General features: G+C 39.9%; 1 protein-coding gene across 4 annotated transcripts in view; it reads left to right on the top strand.

Moving 5' to 3' along the window:
• Positions 1–16,994, top strand: part of crtc3 (CREB regulated transcription coactivator 3) — a 146,144-nt gene that overhangs the window by 104,814 nt on the left and 24,336 nt on the right. For all 4 annotated transcript variants that reach the window (XM_049602966.1, XM_049602973.1, XM_049602982.1 and 1 more), the window contains 2 exons: positions 14,186–14,421; positions 15,517–15,687. In XM_049602966.1, the coding sequence (XP_049458923.1) occupies positions 14,186–14,421; positions 15,517–15,687 (407 nt within the window). The remainder of the gene's footprint in view (positions 1–14,185; positions 14,422–15,516; positions 15,688–16,994) is intronic.

Consider the following 16,994-nt stretch of genomic DNA (forward strand, 5'->3'; position numbering starts at 1 on the left):
GTTGATTAACCTTAGTCTCATGATGTTAACGTCCATCGCAAAATTTTACTGAGGACATCATCTTATAACAGTTCAGTAGACATTGCCCAACCTTACCTGTCATCTTACAAGTGTTGTTGCAGTTGGCATGATGGCAGGGGCTGTTCTTCTTCCTTTGGCATTTAATGGCAGACGAGAACACTTCTAGGTGTGTATGTTGCCCAAGTCCGAAAGAATTGCATTCCTGGTACCTACAGTACTCACAGTATTGGAGAAAAATAAATACCATCACTTTTTTCAGAATTTTGGCATCAACTTGGTACTGAAGTATTGATTCTCATGACATCCCTAGGTTTCAGTGCACCTGATGCTCACCCTTCTCATATGAAGTATGCTCTCTCCCAGCTCTCTTCACAGAATTGTTGTTTTCATTTTTCCATCCACTGCTTTGTCCAAATTTGGTATTTTTCCTCTTATTCTTTGCCTTTTTTGTGGCATACTGGAAATTAATGTTTTGTATGCATCCACGCCGGTAATAGCTGTGGCCAGAGGTTTTCGGGTACGTACATACGTATGTCTCATTGTCAACGCAATAACTCAAGAATGCCGTGAGGGAATTTCTTCAAGTTTGGCATAAATGTCTATGTGGACTCAACAATGAACGGATTAGATTTTGGTGGTTAAAGGTCAAAGTCACTGTGACCTTGTCCCATTCTCATGAACGCAGTATCTCAAGTACACCTTGGAGGATTTTTTTTTTTTTTCATCCACATCCATTTTCAATCAAGGGGGAATTTTTTAGAATTTGGTGGTCAAAGGTTAAGGTCACATCAACCTCACCCATTGCACTCTCTTGAATATGGCATCTCAAGAACACCTTGAGTGAATTTCTTCATGTTTTTGGCTATATCTTAGGAATTCATTCGCTAATTATGACAAAATTTCACACTGATGTCGAATAGAGTAAACTAATGAAGTGATGACATTTTATACTGAAAAGGTTCACTGTGACATCATAATGTTCTGCAAAAACACTTTCTGGCCATTATTTAAATCTTTTGAATCGCTGATGCTACTTTTGGGTGTCCATCTTTAAACTGTGTTGATTGTATAGATCTTCTGTGCTGCTGGGGTGAAGATGTGTGTGAAGCATCCATGTTTTCACAGACATGGATGTAAACTGTACAGACTGGTTTGCGGAGGCATACAACAGAGAGGTGGTAATTTTAGTTGCTGATTGTCTTTCTCTGCCTTGGTACTTTCACTTAGGAGAATATGTCCCCAGGATTTCGGGTGTTGCATGGCAACACAACTCTAATCACAGTCTACCTGTTGTTCAGTGTGTTATCTAAATTTATTTAGTTGTTCAGCATGTGCCCTCTTGACTATCAAGACAAAAGAAATCTGTGTGTGGCAATGGAAATGAGTCATCATCTGTGGGGATCTGCTCTTTGTATGTTGTTTGTATGCTCTGTATGCTTCTTTGCTCTCTGTAATAATCTGGTCTGTCCCAGGCTTAGACTCAGAGATGGGAACTGCTGCTACAGTGTTTTGAACAGATTCCAGGTTCCTTCCTCTGCCAGCCAACTGTTCATTATGGATCACATGCTGAATGATCTCTCTGTCTCCAACTTCCTCACTATAATCTCTGCTGCCCGATCTTATCACACCCACTGCTATGCTGTCTCAGTCTTTTCCTTCTGCATTTTGTGATTGTAAGTGTGGTTGGGCTCCCATGTTGAACACAGCCACAGCCAAGCAAGCCCTGGCTGAGCACCAAAGTGAAAGAGGAACTTTGACCCTGTTTTGGCTAGCTACAATCTGCTCTTTTCTTTTCCCTCACATTCCCTCTGTCTACTCATTTTCCTTTGCTCTGCTTTCCATCTTTCTCTTCATCCCCAGTCACACAATAAAGTATAGTGTTTTGGGTCTGGGACTGGAGAGCATGCTGGAAAATTGACTACATACCACATCATAACTTCCACATGTTCACCTTGGTTTCTAAGGGCCAGCTGCCTTAGTGCTTTGTGTGGATGCTTCTGCATCCATACTAATGCTCTTTAAATCTTTAATAGTGTGGATGCTTCTACAGCCACACTTACATTCTTCAATTCTTTATTGTTATTAATTCAGCATTTTTTTGACATCTAACTACTTCTGCATACTTTGTGCTAGGGCTGTTCGATTAATCAAATTTTAATCTGGATTACGATTTCAGTTTTCAGCGATTATGAAAACAAAATAATCGACATAAAACGATTATGCGCTTCTAGTCAGTTTACTCTCGGTGTCTTGTGTTGCAAATCAAACGCACCCGGAAGCCGCGCATGCGCAATACCGCCCCCCTCCCCTCCTCTCCTCTTTTCACTCCACGAGCCAGTCAATTAGATGAACTACGAGTCATGCGAGGGGCAGGTGATCGCGGAATTTTTCTAAAACAGCGTGCGGAAAATGGCAGAGAGAGAGTTGGTGTGTGTGTGTGTGTGTGTGTGTGTGTGTGCGCGTGCGTGCGTGCGTGTGTGCGTGACATACTCCGCCGTGTGCGATCCAGAGAGCAGAGGAGAATTTTAAACACGAATGTACAGACAGAAATGACATGCAAACAATATAAGTCATCACGTGCGCCGCATAATCGTTTGCATAATCGTGATTTCAATTTTGACTAAAATAATCTTGATCAGGATTTTTTCCATAATCGAGCAGCCCTACTTTGTGCTACAGAAACCGTTCAACTATCAGAACAAATTCCAGGAACTTTTATTGCCAGGAATTTATTTACCTGGGTAAAATAATTCCTGGTAATCTGTGTGGTTTGGGTTTCCACCACACGTCAAAATTCTGGGAATCTTCTTCAAATTAGCGTGATGACGTAGATGATTCGGCGTGTCCTGTATTTGGCTCCGCCAGCTTGGCTGATTACGTCCTGGGGCCTATTGCACAAAACTAGGATAAGGGATTAAGTCGGGATATCTTGGTTATCCTGGCTCAATTTATCCGTGATCCGGTTGCACAAAAGCGGGATATTGGAAAGCAGGATATGTTATGACATAAGTTACCATGGAGATTTATTCTGTGGAACTAGCCTGCTCCAGACCAGGCTAAGTTCCAGGATCTATTCAATCTCATCCCTTACCTCAGTCAGCAGTCACCACAAATGGAAACCAATAGTTATTCCACTGCCCACTGCACATTGTTATCACATTCAACCAGACCCACTGTCATTATTTAAACATTTGTGATCATTAATTGCAATCATTTTAGATAAATGATGATTTTAGGTGATTTTGCAATCATTAGATAATTTACAGTTTCCCATAGACTATATATAAAATACACATCCCATATAAATATAAATATACATCAAAGAGTAACATGATGTTCCTTTACTGAATAAGGATAAATCAAAGCAAGTAAACCATCAGCTCCTTTCAAAACTGAAGTCACACAGTGACTCTACAAGATAGAAAGCACGAAATCAAAGCATATTATACAACACAAGAATAAATACACATTCAAAGGTCTGTATATGATACACCCCGCATGTCTGCACACTGAAATAAATGCAGGACAAATCCATACACAACAAATGAACAGAAAAATGAATAGATGCAGTAGCCTCCATGCAAGCTTGTATACCCACAGTATACAGCACAAACAACATAAGAGGCCAAATCAATTTAAATTGAATAAAAAAAAAACAAACACAAATTCCTCTGCCAATGCAAGCCATATTTAACTGAAATTCACAGCATGCATCTCTGCCACTGCAGGACATATTTAACTGAAATTTAAAGCGTGCATGTTAACTAAAATAATTTAACACATATTGGTCCCTGACCAGCCGACCACTGTCATCATCAGGAAGATGGCAGGATTGTCCCAGTCCATGTGTGATGGCACTCTGGGGGCCCTCTCCTTCCTCAGGCAGGCCACATTGTGGAGGACAGCACAGGCCACAGTGATGTCACATGCCCTCAAAGGGCTGACCCTTAAGTGGTTAAGACAGTGAAAGCGTGCCTTCAGGAAGGTCATTTCGATCCTGGCCCTCGTCCTGGCATGGGCATGATTATAGGCCTACTGTGCTTCCTGAGGGTCTGTGTATGGTGTGAGGAGAAAAGGCTGGTAGGCATACCCCCTGTCCCCCAGCAACACACCAGAGAATTACCTGTCAGTACAAAATCTCATCACAACCTCATAAATAGAGTGACATTCTTGACACAGCCATGATGTAAAAAGTGGTTATTAACAGAGGTTGTGTGGCTCACCTTGTGATAGGCGCTGATAGATTCCAGAGGTCCTAAAGACTCGGGAATCATGGACCGAGCCGGGCCACTTTGCCACAACATTGCTGATCAGATAGTCAGCATTGCAGACCATCTGAAATTATAAGATGAAGACTATTAAATCAATCAATGCACATCACAAGCAATGCACAGTGTTCATTAATTGACAATATCAAAAAGTCATGTTCACCTGAACATTAATGCTGTGAAAGGATTTCCTATTCACAAAACCCCCCTCATGGGCACACCCCACACACAAACACACACAAACAAAATTGCATACATATAATGAAACAGCAGAGGAGCATGGAGCATGAGGAGCAAAGACAAGATAAGACAAGATAAGATAAGATAAGATAAGATAAACTTTATTTATCCCAAAGAGAAATTCAATTAAGTCAGTGAGCTCATCTATTTATCAAAGAGTTATACAGTCTGATGGAGTTACATTTACACAATTTCACTCACATCTGCAGTCAGTTTAACTTACAATTTCAACTGATTCATAATCAGAGTACAACTATGTTTTCGGAGATGTTAATTAACTATTTGGATTGTAATTGTGATAAAATCTTGTTATTTCTATAAATTTTATATTTATATTTATACCTTGCTGACATTGTCACTGTCTGTCACTGTCTGTGTCAGGGTTGATCATGTTGCATTCTATGCAGTAGTCTTCAACACTGCCTGTTTGAAAAATACAAGAGACTTAGTAAGTCCGTTACACCTTATCTACAGTATCAGAAGATATAAAAAAAAAATAAACAATGTTGAAATATCCTGTAAGGTTGAGGACCCACCACCATTTTCAGTGACCTTGCAGGCAATGTGTAGTCTGGCAGCCTGCACAGATGCAGGATCGTTCTTCACATCGAAGATCGATCCAGACTGAAGGTATTCATCCACAAACTGAAAAATGCACCACTCCAGACTTAGTAAACACTGTATATAGCATTATCATACACCTAGCATATTAATTATTTCTAAATTGTCAGTCTTACTTTTAAAATAAGGACTCCACAGCTACTCCCATGCACCTGCAGCTCATGCCCCAGTGTTTCTACTGTCCATGATGCGCTGCTTGATTGGTGCTCTCTCATCCTTAAGAAATTCCTAAAAACATTTAACATTACAATTAGTAGAAAAAAGTGAGCAAAACAAAATGATTAGATGACATAATTAAAACAACCATTTGGTAGTATAATATAGAACTTCACAGTGTTTTTGTAGTTTTTTGTTTTTTTTTTTTAACTGTATGACTTAGGCCTGGGACAGACAGCCTGTGTGAACCTCAGCAGTGCGTGTGCGTCGCTGAACTGCTGCGTCTCGCACGCTTGCAGTGTCCACAGACAGCGTTGCTGCTGCGGCGCTTCTGCTGCCAGCTCTATCTTTCTACTTAGAGTTTGGCTTTGATAATGGCCATCAGTAATAGCACATTTCATATCATTTAATTATAAATTTCATTTATATTTAGTTTAGTCAGAAAATGATTAAGAAGCATGTGCTCAGTTGTTAAAAAATACATAAACTATGTGAGGTGAAAGCGGCTTTCTTTCTGATGGGCATGGTGGGGTTTGGTTGAGGCTACTTCAGTCAGCCACATATACTCCTCAAAAAGGAAGTTTTTATTATTGATGATATTGCTGAAGCTCCGTGTGTCACCGACTCTCCGTATTGGAGGTCCCCGCCAGAGAGGCTCCCTGCCCTGGCGTGCACCATGCAGGCTGACTCGCAGTGGTGACACTTCATGTCTGTGACATATTCTACAGATGTAGTTGTTAGATTTACAGACCACAAGAATCCAATGCCCTCCTGTGTTGTATGGACACAGCCACAAATCCCTGTTTGGGATGATCAATTTCAATTCAATTCAATTTTAGTTATAAAGCCCAATATCACAAATCACAATTTGCCTCACAGGGCTTTACAGCATACGACATCCCTCTGTCCTTATGACCCTCGCAGCGGATAAGGAAAAACTCCCCAAAAAAAACCCTTTAACGGGGGAAAAAAACGGTAGAAACCTCAGGAAGAGCAACTGAGGAGGGATCCCTCTTCCAGGACGGACAGACGTGAGTGTGAGTGTGATCATCTATAAAAGAAAAGTGTTTACACCACAGTTTGTAGCAGTATATTGCTTCTATGAATGAAATAAGTGTAGCTCGTAAGTTTCACCTTCCTCACACACCTAAACAGAGATGTGTCAACATCTCTGTTTAATCAGAGATGTTGACACAACCGAAGACAGCACAAACATGTGGTCCTGTAGAAGAGTAAAACATCAACCTACTTAATCTATGAATTTACAAAAACTAAAATATATTGTACAAATCTTGTGATATTAATGCAAGTAAGTTTTATCCACACAAAAGAATAAACATACAGAAAAATATGATACTTGACATTTACCTTCTGTTCTTCTGCAAGGATGTGAAGGTAACTGTCAATTACCTGCATCCAATAGTAAATAAATTAAACACGAGTATTTAATTTATATTTATTTGTATTTGAATATGAATGAATCATAAAGTTTGTATGGTCCCACCACAGCTTCAGCTCTGGTAACTGCCTCTTCTGACCAAATCTGTAAGGCTTGGGGAAAAAAGACAAGACTTTCATAGTAAAACCCCAAAATCAGCATCCTACACTAAATACTGATTTAAGTTTTAAAAGTATTCCAAGTAATATTTGCACCGAAATCTAGTCTGTAACATAACAAAAAAACGACTATTCTTATGAGCATATTTTAACATTACATTATATAATGCTTAATAACATACTCTTTATTTCATTTATTTCCCTTCCAACTTCCTCTCTTTTCTTTTCCTGAACTTCTTTTTCTTTTCTGCTTCCATCTCCTTTCCTTCCGACCTCCTCTGTTCTCTTTTCCTGACCTTCTTCTTTTCTGCTTCCATATCCTTTTCTTCCAACCTCCTCTGTTCTCTTTTCCTGACCTTTTTCTTTTCTGCTTCCATCTCCTTTCCTTCCAACCTCCTCTGTTCTCTTTTCCTGACCTTCTTTTCTGCATCCATCTCATTTCCTTCCATCTTCCTCTGTTCTCTTTCCCTTTCAACTTCTTCTGTCTTCCTCTGGCTTACTTTAAATTGTATCCACTTGATAACTGATGGTCTAGAAGGCACATCTGACATTTGGTCTCTGGCTTCGAAAGGTGATCCACTGACAGGAAGAATTTCTGCTGTCAGTTGTGTCGTTTCTGTGATGTCTTCCTTTAAGTGGCTTCTCTTGTATGGTTTTAGGTTATTTATGTTGTATGTAGTTTTCAGTAAATGACCATCCTGGTTTGTCAGTGACACTTTCTTCCCTGACATGTTGTGAATAGTGTATGGTCCAGAGAAGTCTACTGCCATTCTACTACCCTTCCTTCCACTTTTTCTGGCATTGTAAAGCAGGACTTCATTTCCTACATCGAAAGTTACATTTTTGTATTTCTTTTGCATGCTTTTAAGCATTTCATTCCTTCACTATTGTACATTTTAAACCTTCTGGTATACTAAAGTGTAATATCACTTAATTGTTGGAATTAAGAAAACCATTAAAGCTCACAGGTAATTCCTCTGGGACTTCGGAGGGAAATCTTGCCTCTCGTCCATACATTAACATGAACGCACTGTACTTTGTTGATGTATGAATCTTTGGTCTCAGGGAGAATAAAGTTGCATCCAAGAAGACATTCCAATCATTTTGATGGGTATTGACAAGCTTTCTGAGGGCCCTAAAAACAGAATTGTAATAAACAGTGAACACTCATTGTGTATCCATCATAAGATAAGATGGATACACAATAGCGCAAGTAACATATACACTAATTACCTCTTTATATTGTCATTTGTTTTTTCATCCAGACCGTTTGTCACACTCCGTTTTATGGACAGCAGATCACAAAGAGAGCTGTTAATCTAAAATGAATTAATAAATATGTTATATTATTAAACAGCCAGCCAGTAGTCCAGAATTAAGAACTGCAACACAATGGTGAAATAGCATTTCCAGTAGGGCTGCGCAACACAGAATTAATTCATATCACAACATTCATCACAATTGATTTTACAGTATACATAATAACTGAAGAAATGAATGATTAGACATACATGACTGCACAGCCCTGATTAAGAGAGGGGCAGAGCTTTTGTTTGGAGAGCAAAAGTTGGATATTGGCCTCATATACCAAAAGAATTAATGTATGTATTTGTTGTCAAAGACTCACCTCATTAACAAACTCTCTTCCTTGGTCAGAGAGAATTCTGACTGGGCAACTGTGCCTGTAAATGATAGAAACAAGGTTTCTAGCTACTTCCTGAGCAGTTTTAGTTTTTAATGGGAATGCTTCCACCCATTTGGAGAAATAATCTGTGGCTGTCAAAATGTAAATATGGCCATCAGATGTCTTCGGAAGTGGTCCTGTGAGATCAATACCAAGCAATTCCCAGACCGATGAAACCTAACAAAAACAGAATTGGATGTACAGTAAAGTATAAACTCCTGTTTGTGGGCATTTAGTAGGATTTGGGGTTATATGTTTTTCAGTTTGCCAGAGAGTAAAATGTTTATATACCCTGATTAATGATTTTTTTTTTTTAATTCTTCAGTAACTCACATCAACCAAAAAGCTCATTTACCTTAATACTTTCCAGTTTAGCATCAATCACAAGTGGTTTGCCAACCCTTTGACCCTGATCACATTCACTGACCTAGAAAAATAAAGAAAAAAAAATAGTGGGTTTGTTGAGGGTAACCAATAAGAATAGTGAACAATTCAAAGGAAAAATGTAAATGGTTATGGAGTGAGAGTTAGAAAACTAATTTAAGTAGTAACAGTTACATTTGATTATTAAAACCAGTAGATTAACAGCTAATCAGGACAGCAAGGCATTAGTTACTGACCCATTTCTCAATGTCAGTAGAGATTCCTGGCCAGTAGAATCGACTGGACAAAGCATTTCTTGTTTGAAAAATCCCGCTGTGGCCTCCAATAGGGCTGCTATGGAATTCACAAAACAGGGTTTTGCACTCTGCCTTTGTCCTCACAGCCTTCCTCTGTCCATTAAAAAGTTCCCCATCTGCATCAAGAAAAAAATAAAGCTATGTTAGGTCTTGTTTTTATGTATTTATATGGAAAAAATTATTTCCAACTTTTTATTACTGACCAGAAACTCTGAACTTGGCTGCATATCGCCTTAATGTCTGCCTTGGTGTTTTTGTGTATCCCTCTGGATACTGACCAAAAGTAAGAACATTTCTTACTTGGTCATACCTCTCCTCCATGTTCGCCTGTACTGGAATATGAGTATGATTAAAACAATGGAGTAGTGTTGTCACATAAATTGTATGGACATACACACAGACAGACAGCACACTAAATTTAGCTACCACATGACACCAAGTTCTAACTGAAGGTTAATATGGCAAATGATGCGATTGAAATCTTATGTGCATTCCTTCTCTTTGTCTCTTACTTCACACACACACACACACACACACACACGCGCGCGCATGCGACATGTTTAATATTAATAAACTTGGATTAAACAAATGAACCACTAGAAGTCTTTTACTTGCTGACACGCCCTCTTACTGGATATCAGTTATTGATTAGATGCTGCAGCTGAATGGATTGCTCTGCTACTTCACAACATCACTGCAGTTTTATACCAAAGTGGAGACAGATTACAGATTAAACTCAAGTGTATCACTCCCAAGATTTATATTTTATTTGTTTTCTGATTCATCATCTAGTTAAAAATCTGTCAATTGTTTGTCTGATCAACAAAAATAACCATAAACAACTTTCTTCATTTATTAGAAAGATTTTTCTTTTTATGATCTGTTGTTTCCCCCGTTAACTGTTATTATGGATAAAATTAAAGTAAGGGAGAGTCTGTCTGTCAGCAGCATTTTAAATACATTTACATTTTACATCATTTATCACATTTATCAGATGTGAGACTGAAAAATCCTGAGCGTCAGGTTTGATATGAGTTACATAATTTCCATTTTCATTGAAACATTTTGCCTAAATAAATAATGTCAAGTGTTCAAACACTCTCAGACACTCTGATCATATTCTGGTTTATTAAATAATGAATTCACAATCAAAATATCAATAAAGACAGACTAAAAAAATTAATAGATAATATAAACACATTCTGCTAGTAGAAATGGATCCTGTGCCTCCAAGCAGGACCCAGGACACAGTGTAAATACAGAATGCAGATTTTTATTTATGTGCAGGTGTTTGTCAAACAGGTAACAGGCTGCAGAGAGGAAACACTACTGCTCTGGCAGTGATAACTGTGCACTTTTAGTATTAACACAGTGCACGTATATGCAGACACAAACTCCATCAAAAGTCGCTACAGCTGTTAAAGCCGACCGACAGCTGATCCAGCTGTGATCAGCTACCGCCGTCATCAGAAATGTTGTACTTGACGCTTCAGAGGAAAGAATGTCTCATGTTTCTAAACACATATTTCCTCGTTTCCTCTCTCCTCGCTTGGAAAGGACGCAAGTGAGGGAAACGTGGATGCAATTAGAGTCTCGATCCGGTGATATAGAAGTTACCGCTGCTGTGCCGTGTGCGTAAATGCGCACATCCTCTTTCTCAGTATGGAGACGCACTTATCGCTGCTTATCGCAGCTGCTGTATAATGCTTCAGCCAGCTGTGACACACAGCCAGCTGTTGGCAACAAACAGAACATCAGTAGTGATGTTTCTGCGAAATCCTGGACACATTCAGTGACACCTGAACTACATTAAAGTGAGACTCGGACTTTAATCTAACACGTTTCAGACCTGCCTGAGTCACATTAATAGCTGTAGCCTATTTTAATGGACATTTCAGTAGATTATGTTATAGATGCGAAATACTAGAGAAGTAAGTTAAAAGAAGCAAAATAGATGGAAGTTGGTTTGTGACTGTGGAGAGCTCTGTGTGTGGAAACCACTCCACTCACTCAATCGCAAAACAAGGGCAAATTGCACTCAATTGCAAAACTTTATGGGCGTATTTGCGCAGTCATATCTGTTAGAGATAGTATCTCTGGGATGCTGGCTTGATAGCTCCTTAAGGACAGGGACTCAGTAGTAGGCTAGACAGGGACTCAATATCATTAGCGCAATATCTTTTGTAAATCGGACCTTGAGACGGTGCAGATAGCGGTTGTAAATAATTTGCAATGCGTGCCGCTATCAGCAGCCGCAATCCACTCTGTGAATTCGCCCCTTAGCTAGCTAGCATTTTAGCAGCGTCTTTGTCGAGCATATTAGGCTAATCCGAACTGTGCCGCTTTCGCATACCCAAAGAGTGCTAGATACTAGCAAAACTAGATAAGAAAATGTAACTTTAGGAACTGTATACTTTCATTTAATTTACCTGTAAAAGACCGCTCTTTCCCCCATGAAGATCCCGGGTAGTTTAAAATTATGGGCGTGTCCTCTGGATTTTTTTTTTTTTTTCGCTCTGCACATGCGCACATGGTGTTGGTAGGTCATTCTGAGCGGTAGCTCTATTTGTCAGGACACCGGCACAAAAGAACCGCTACCGTTATCAGTACTACGGTCTTTGATAATTTAGCCCCAGGGCTAATTCAGTACCGGGTTTCGGGAGCCATCCTTACTCAAAACACAAACAAAGTGCAACCTGTAGAAGTGAAATAAAGTTTGCAGCAGCTGCCTGTACCAGGAAGTGCGATACACTGCGTGTGTGTTCCACCGATCAGCATTCTCACACCGCCCCGTCCCTCAAGAATTCCAGGTAATCTGAAAAGTCCTACCCCCCTACTAGGTACTTTTTCCAGGGTAAATTTGGGGTTGTGAGAAAGTTTTTTACCTGGGTAATTGTGGTGGAAACGAGGTTTTTCAAAATCCCAGGTAGCATGAGAAAAGTTCCTGCAGTGGAAAAGGGGCTTATGTAAACTGAGATGAGAAATTTGTGGAAAATAGCTGGGGGCAACAGTTTTCTAACCTGTGGCCATGATCACATTTTTGACACCATAAAATAGACATCTACCCGTTCTGGAGAATCTCCTCCCTCTGGTGGTATCCTTATGTTTACAATTGGACTCACGGTTTGGGCATAACAAGGAGGAGTTAGAGAGGTGTCCCTCAGGTGGCCCCTATTAATTACCATGGCAACCGCTACTTCAATCAATCATCAATCAATCAATTTTACTTATACACAAACACACAGACATGTACTGTAGGTGTGTGCGTGTCTGTGAATTTCCTTTTTCAGGCAGTACTTCTCTGTGTTTATCACTGACTCAGCACTTTCAAACAGACACACAGGTGATTCTGATTAGCTGATTATACCTCCATCAGTTCTTGCTTGTTTCTGTATACTACTGCTACTCTACTCCTACTTCTACTACTACTACCACTTCTACTACTACTACATCAACTACTGCGGCTACTTTTATTTCTACTAATACTACTGCTACTAGTACTACTACCACTTCTACTACAAGTGCTATTACTACTAGTACCACCACCACCACTGCCACTACAACAACTGCTGCTTCTCTTGTACATTTTTTGATTAATTACTACTTCTACATACTTTCAGACACAGAAACCATTTAAATGTCAAAATATTCTGCTCTTTAAGGACGTTTATGCTTCTATTTAATTTTTCTTAATTTTTTATGCTTTTTAAAGTATGAATCACTGCTACTACTACTACTAGCACTGTAGCACCTAACTGAAAAATTTAGGCTCACAAGCAGAACATTTAGGGGCACAGCCTAAATCGTCCTGCAATGCAATTATTCACACTTTTGGCCATTTTAACTGTATCATAAACTGTATGTAGTCCACTGTAACATTACTTTAACATGGGACTGTTTTAATTATTGAAGCATTTAGCATCTGAGAGACTTGTGGTCAGTGGGATGTGAGGATTCTTAAAATAACATCTGTACAGATGTGAAGCCCTGACTACATCGACTGATCTTTAGTCAAAGCTGTTGTCTTGTTTTCTTTTTTCATCTGAAAATCTTAACCTTATAGTGTACAGGCTGTGCAGTGTAATAGACAAAAAAATGTCTGAAAAACAACCAAAGAAGGTCCTCTAATGTTAGTAATACCCAATTTATTGAGTTATAGTCCTTCCTCATTTCCAAAACTTTCTGTTTTTGAATGCATGTAGTCTGTTATATAGACATGTATTAATACATTTTTGTTTAGTCACAAAAAAGGCTATACATGGGATTTATATCTGCATGGACAGATGTGTAGGCACTGTTCGCCAACTTATGTGACATATATATGAATATGACAGCAGAAGTAGTTGAAGTAGTTATTGCAACAAATAAAACAGTCTTGAGGGCTGTCTATCAGCTGCTTGCAGTCTTGAAGTCCGCGAGGGCTCAGTCTGCAAGTCCAGAGAGTGGACATTTGGATTCAGCCACCAACTTGACTGCAGCTTGTTGTCACCACTACCTGCTGCAGCCTCCTGCTCCCGCCAACTTTCCAGGGGAGGCGTACTTCATCTCGAATGAGCCTACTGATGAGTATAGATGATGTGATCCTCGCGTGTAACTAATCACTCAGTCTGGACTTTTCTCCTCTCACACACATGTCTAGTAGTAGTAGTAGTAGTAGTAGTAGTACGGCTTCTACTACTTATCCTGTCCTTTTTTTGATTATTTACTACTTCTGCATACCTTAAGCTACAGAAACCATTGGAATGTCAAAACATTCAGCTTTGCAGGGATTTTCAGATGTTTCTGCCAATTAGTTATTTTTCTGCATTTTCAGCATTTCAGCATTGTCTTTTATTTCAGCATACAAGCATTCACATGCACTTTCCGCACTTTCATTCTAATGTAAGTCTACACTCTCATACTCTTTCAATCTGATTTATCAGTATGCCAATGTCTTGTTGTCTTTGCTGTCCATGTAGGTCTCTCCTCCTCTCTGAGCAATCCCTCAATTCAGGCGTCCCTCAACAACTGCCAGCTGCAGTCGTCACTCAGCAATCCCTCCATCAACTCATCCTTGCGTCTGTCTAGCAACTCTCCCCGGCGACGGCCCGCTCCCATCAGCCCCCTCACCCTGTCTCCCGGCACAGAGCAGCGCAGGGGTCTGGCCAAGCAGCTGTCTCCCACCATGTCCCCCTCGCTGTCCCCCATTACACAGGTACACAAACCCTCGCATTCTCCTTATAGCAAATGGGATTGCTTATTCATAGTGAGCTGGAATAACAATATAAATTCGAACTTATGTATCTGTAAAACTGTATAGCATGAGAAACAATAGTAGTTTTTGTGCAGTACTCCAGGGAGGGGAGAGGGTGGCCAATGATTTTCTGGGGGGTGTTAATGACCCTTTGTAGCACCATCTTGTGCGCTACGGTGCAGCTGGAGAACCACACAGAGATGTAGTATGTCAGCACACTGTCAAGAGCAGCGGTAGAAGACGGTCAGCAGCTCCCTCCTGGGGTTGATCCTCCTGGGGATCCTCAGGAAATGGAGACTCTGCTGGGACTTCTTCACGACCGCCGAGGTGTTTTCAATACGATGCAAAAGTCACGGAAACACTTGCTGGCAGCAATCTGTAATCTCAGTTCGTCAATTTTGTTTATTATGGACCTGGCATTGGAGAGGGAGATACCGGGAAGCGGTGGTGTAAACGGTTGTCTCTTTAGCCGTGCTAACAGGCTGGCCCTGCAGTCTCGCTTTTGTTTCCTTTGTTTACGCTTCCTCTTGGGCTTGCCAGCGGGGAGAACCATCTACAGAGACCCTGGAGTCCTGGCGATGTCCTCCGGAATGTAGTGGAAGTGGTGATAGTCCAATGTAATAGTCCTTTCACAGCTTAATCCCAGGCTCAGAAGGTCCTGACTACTTTATGTAGACTTTGCCCAACATACGGTAGTGTTTCTAATCAAAAACACGCATAGCCACACATACACACACAGTAAGTAAAGCACCAAGAGCGGAGAGTAATGAGCCGCAACGTCTGTGCGTGCTGCCATTTTGGATTCTCTCAAAAAGCTTTTGTAACAGTCTGACCCGTACAATGATAGAAAATAAAGTCTGACATCCAAGTTAAAGTTCCTGCCATTGCAAAAAGTACACTGGTACAATTGTTTTTAGCCTGCTTTGATGTGGAATGCGCACTGCGCAGTTGAGTAATGACACTTCAATCAGAATAAATAAACCTCAAGTCCCAACTCTTTGTTAAACCTGTACTCTGTCTTTAGTGAGTCTTGCTGGTGTTCTCTGTCCCGTATAGGGAGTTGCTTTGGATACCAGCAACATGCCAAGGGAGCCGCCCCCACCCTATCCACTCTACCAACAATCCCAGCATGCAGTGGACCAGGGCCGACAACAACACCAGCAGCAACAGCAACAGCAGCCTGTTTCCCCACTTCAGAGCATCCCTCTAGACTTCAACACAAGTCAAGTAAGTGCCATGAAGAGAGTCATGAAGAGACACACAAACATATTCTGTGTACCAGTCTTATATACTAGTCTTGGTGTTCATAATTTGCTTTTGTCTCCCTACAGTGCAAAAATTAGTGTGGGATATTAGATATTGCTGTTAATAAGTGCACTAAAACACTAAGTGTTTCTTTTATTTAGTCAATAACAAGAACATTCAATGAATGTTAACATTTAGTTTAAACAGCATTGTGTCATTTGTTATCATATTCAGTCCTAGATCCAAAAGCACAATTTAGGAGGCAGAGAGCAGGTGAAGCCTGGGCTTGAGGCGAGGGACAGGAGACCCGTAATGACAAAATATTGTATTTTATCAGATGGGGGAGAAAAAAGTGATATCGGCCATCGGCTGCCCTGCTCTCTCTCAATATCAGCATAATCGGCCTAAAGGCCATATCTGTCAACCTCTACTCAGCTGACATGATGTATCGTCTGCTGTGCAGTGATTGCGGGTCAGAGCAGCCAGAAAAGCATGCTAGCTTGCATACTGCAAAATCTGACCAGATGTTGGAGAACATCCTGGTGTTTTTGACATACTGCATTTGACATACTATGTCTTTGGACATACTAAATCTTTTTCTGGCATACTATATAGTATGGTAGTATGAGTGTTGGAACGCACAGATACATTTTTTGTGTATGTGTGTGACAGCCAACTGTGCCACCCTCGGGCTGCAGCCAATAATTATTTTCATTAATCTATTGGGGTTTTTTTTTATTTTTTATGCCATATACTTTTCTTTAATCAATCAATTATTTGTTCAGTGTATCAAGACCAAGGTGATACGTTTTTAATGTCTAGTTTTGTGCGACATTTCAAAACCTAAAGATAATTAGTTATAAAACAGAAAACCAGCAAACGCTCACATTGGAGGAGCTGAAAACAGTAATAGATTATTTATGCAGTGAATCAATGTTCATAATTTTGTGGAATCATTATCTGTCTTTCAACTAATCCACTGAGCTTTTTCATACTGTGATTTGCTAATAGTCCTAGGTAGTCGAAGGCTTTTTTTTTTTTTTTTTTTAATGTTATTGGCTAGGGCCGGACGATATGGCCTGGAAATATTATTGCAATAATTTAAGGCATACAGTGTATATATCTTGATATTTTGAAATCTCCTCTAAACTACTGTAGACTACTAAAAAAATAAAACTACAAAATAAACTACAGTTACAATAAAGTTAAATAAAGTAATACCTTATTTAACTCCTTTATATAACAGTAGCTGTTATAATGAAATTAAAATCCAAATACAGTTAATTACA

The sequence above is a fragment of the Epinephelus fuscoguttatus genome, linkage group LG2 (assembly GCF_011397635.1).
Source record: "Epinephelus fuscoguttatus linkage group LG2, E.fuscoguttatus.final_Chr_v1".
In the NCBI taxonomy this organism is placed as follows: Eukaryota; Metazoa; Chordata; class Actinopteri; order Perciformes; family Serranidae; genus Epinephelus; species Epinephelus fuscoguttatus.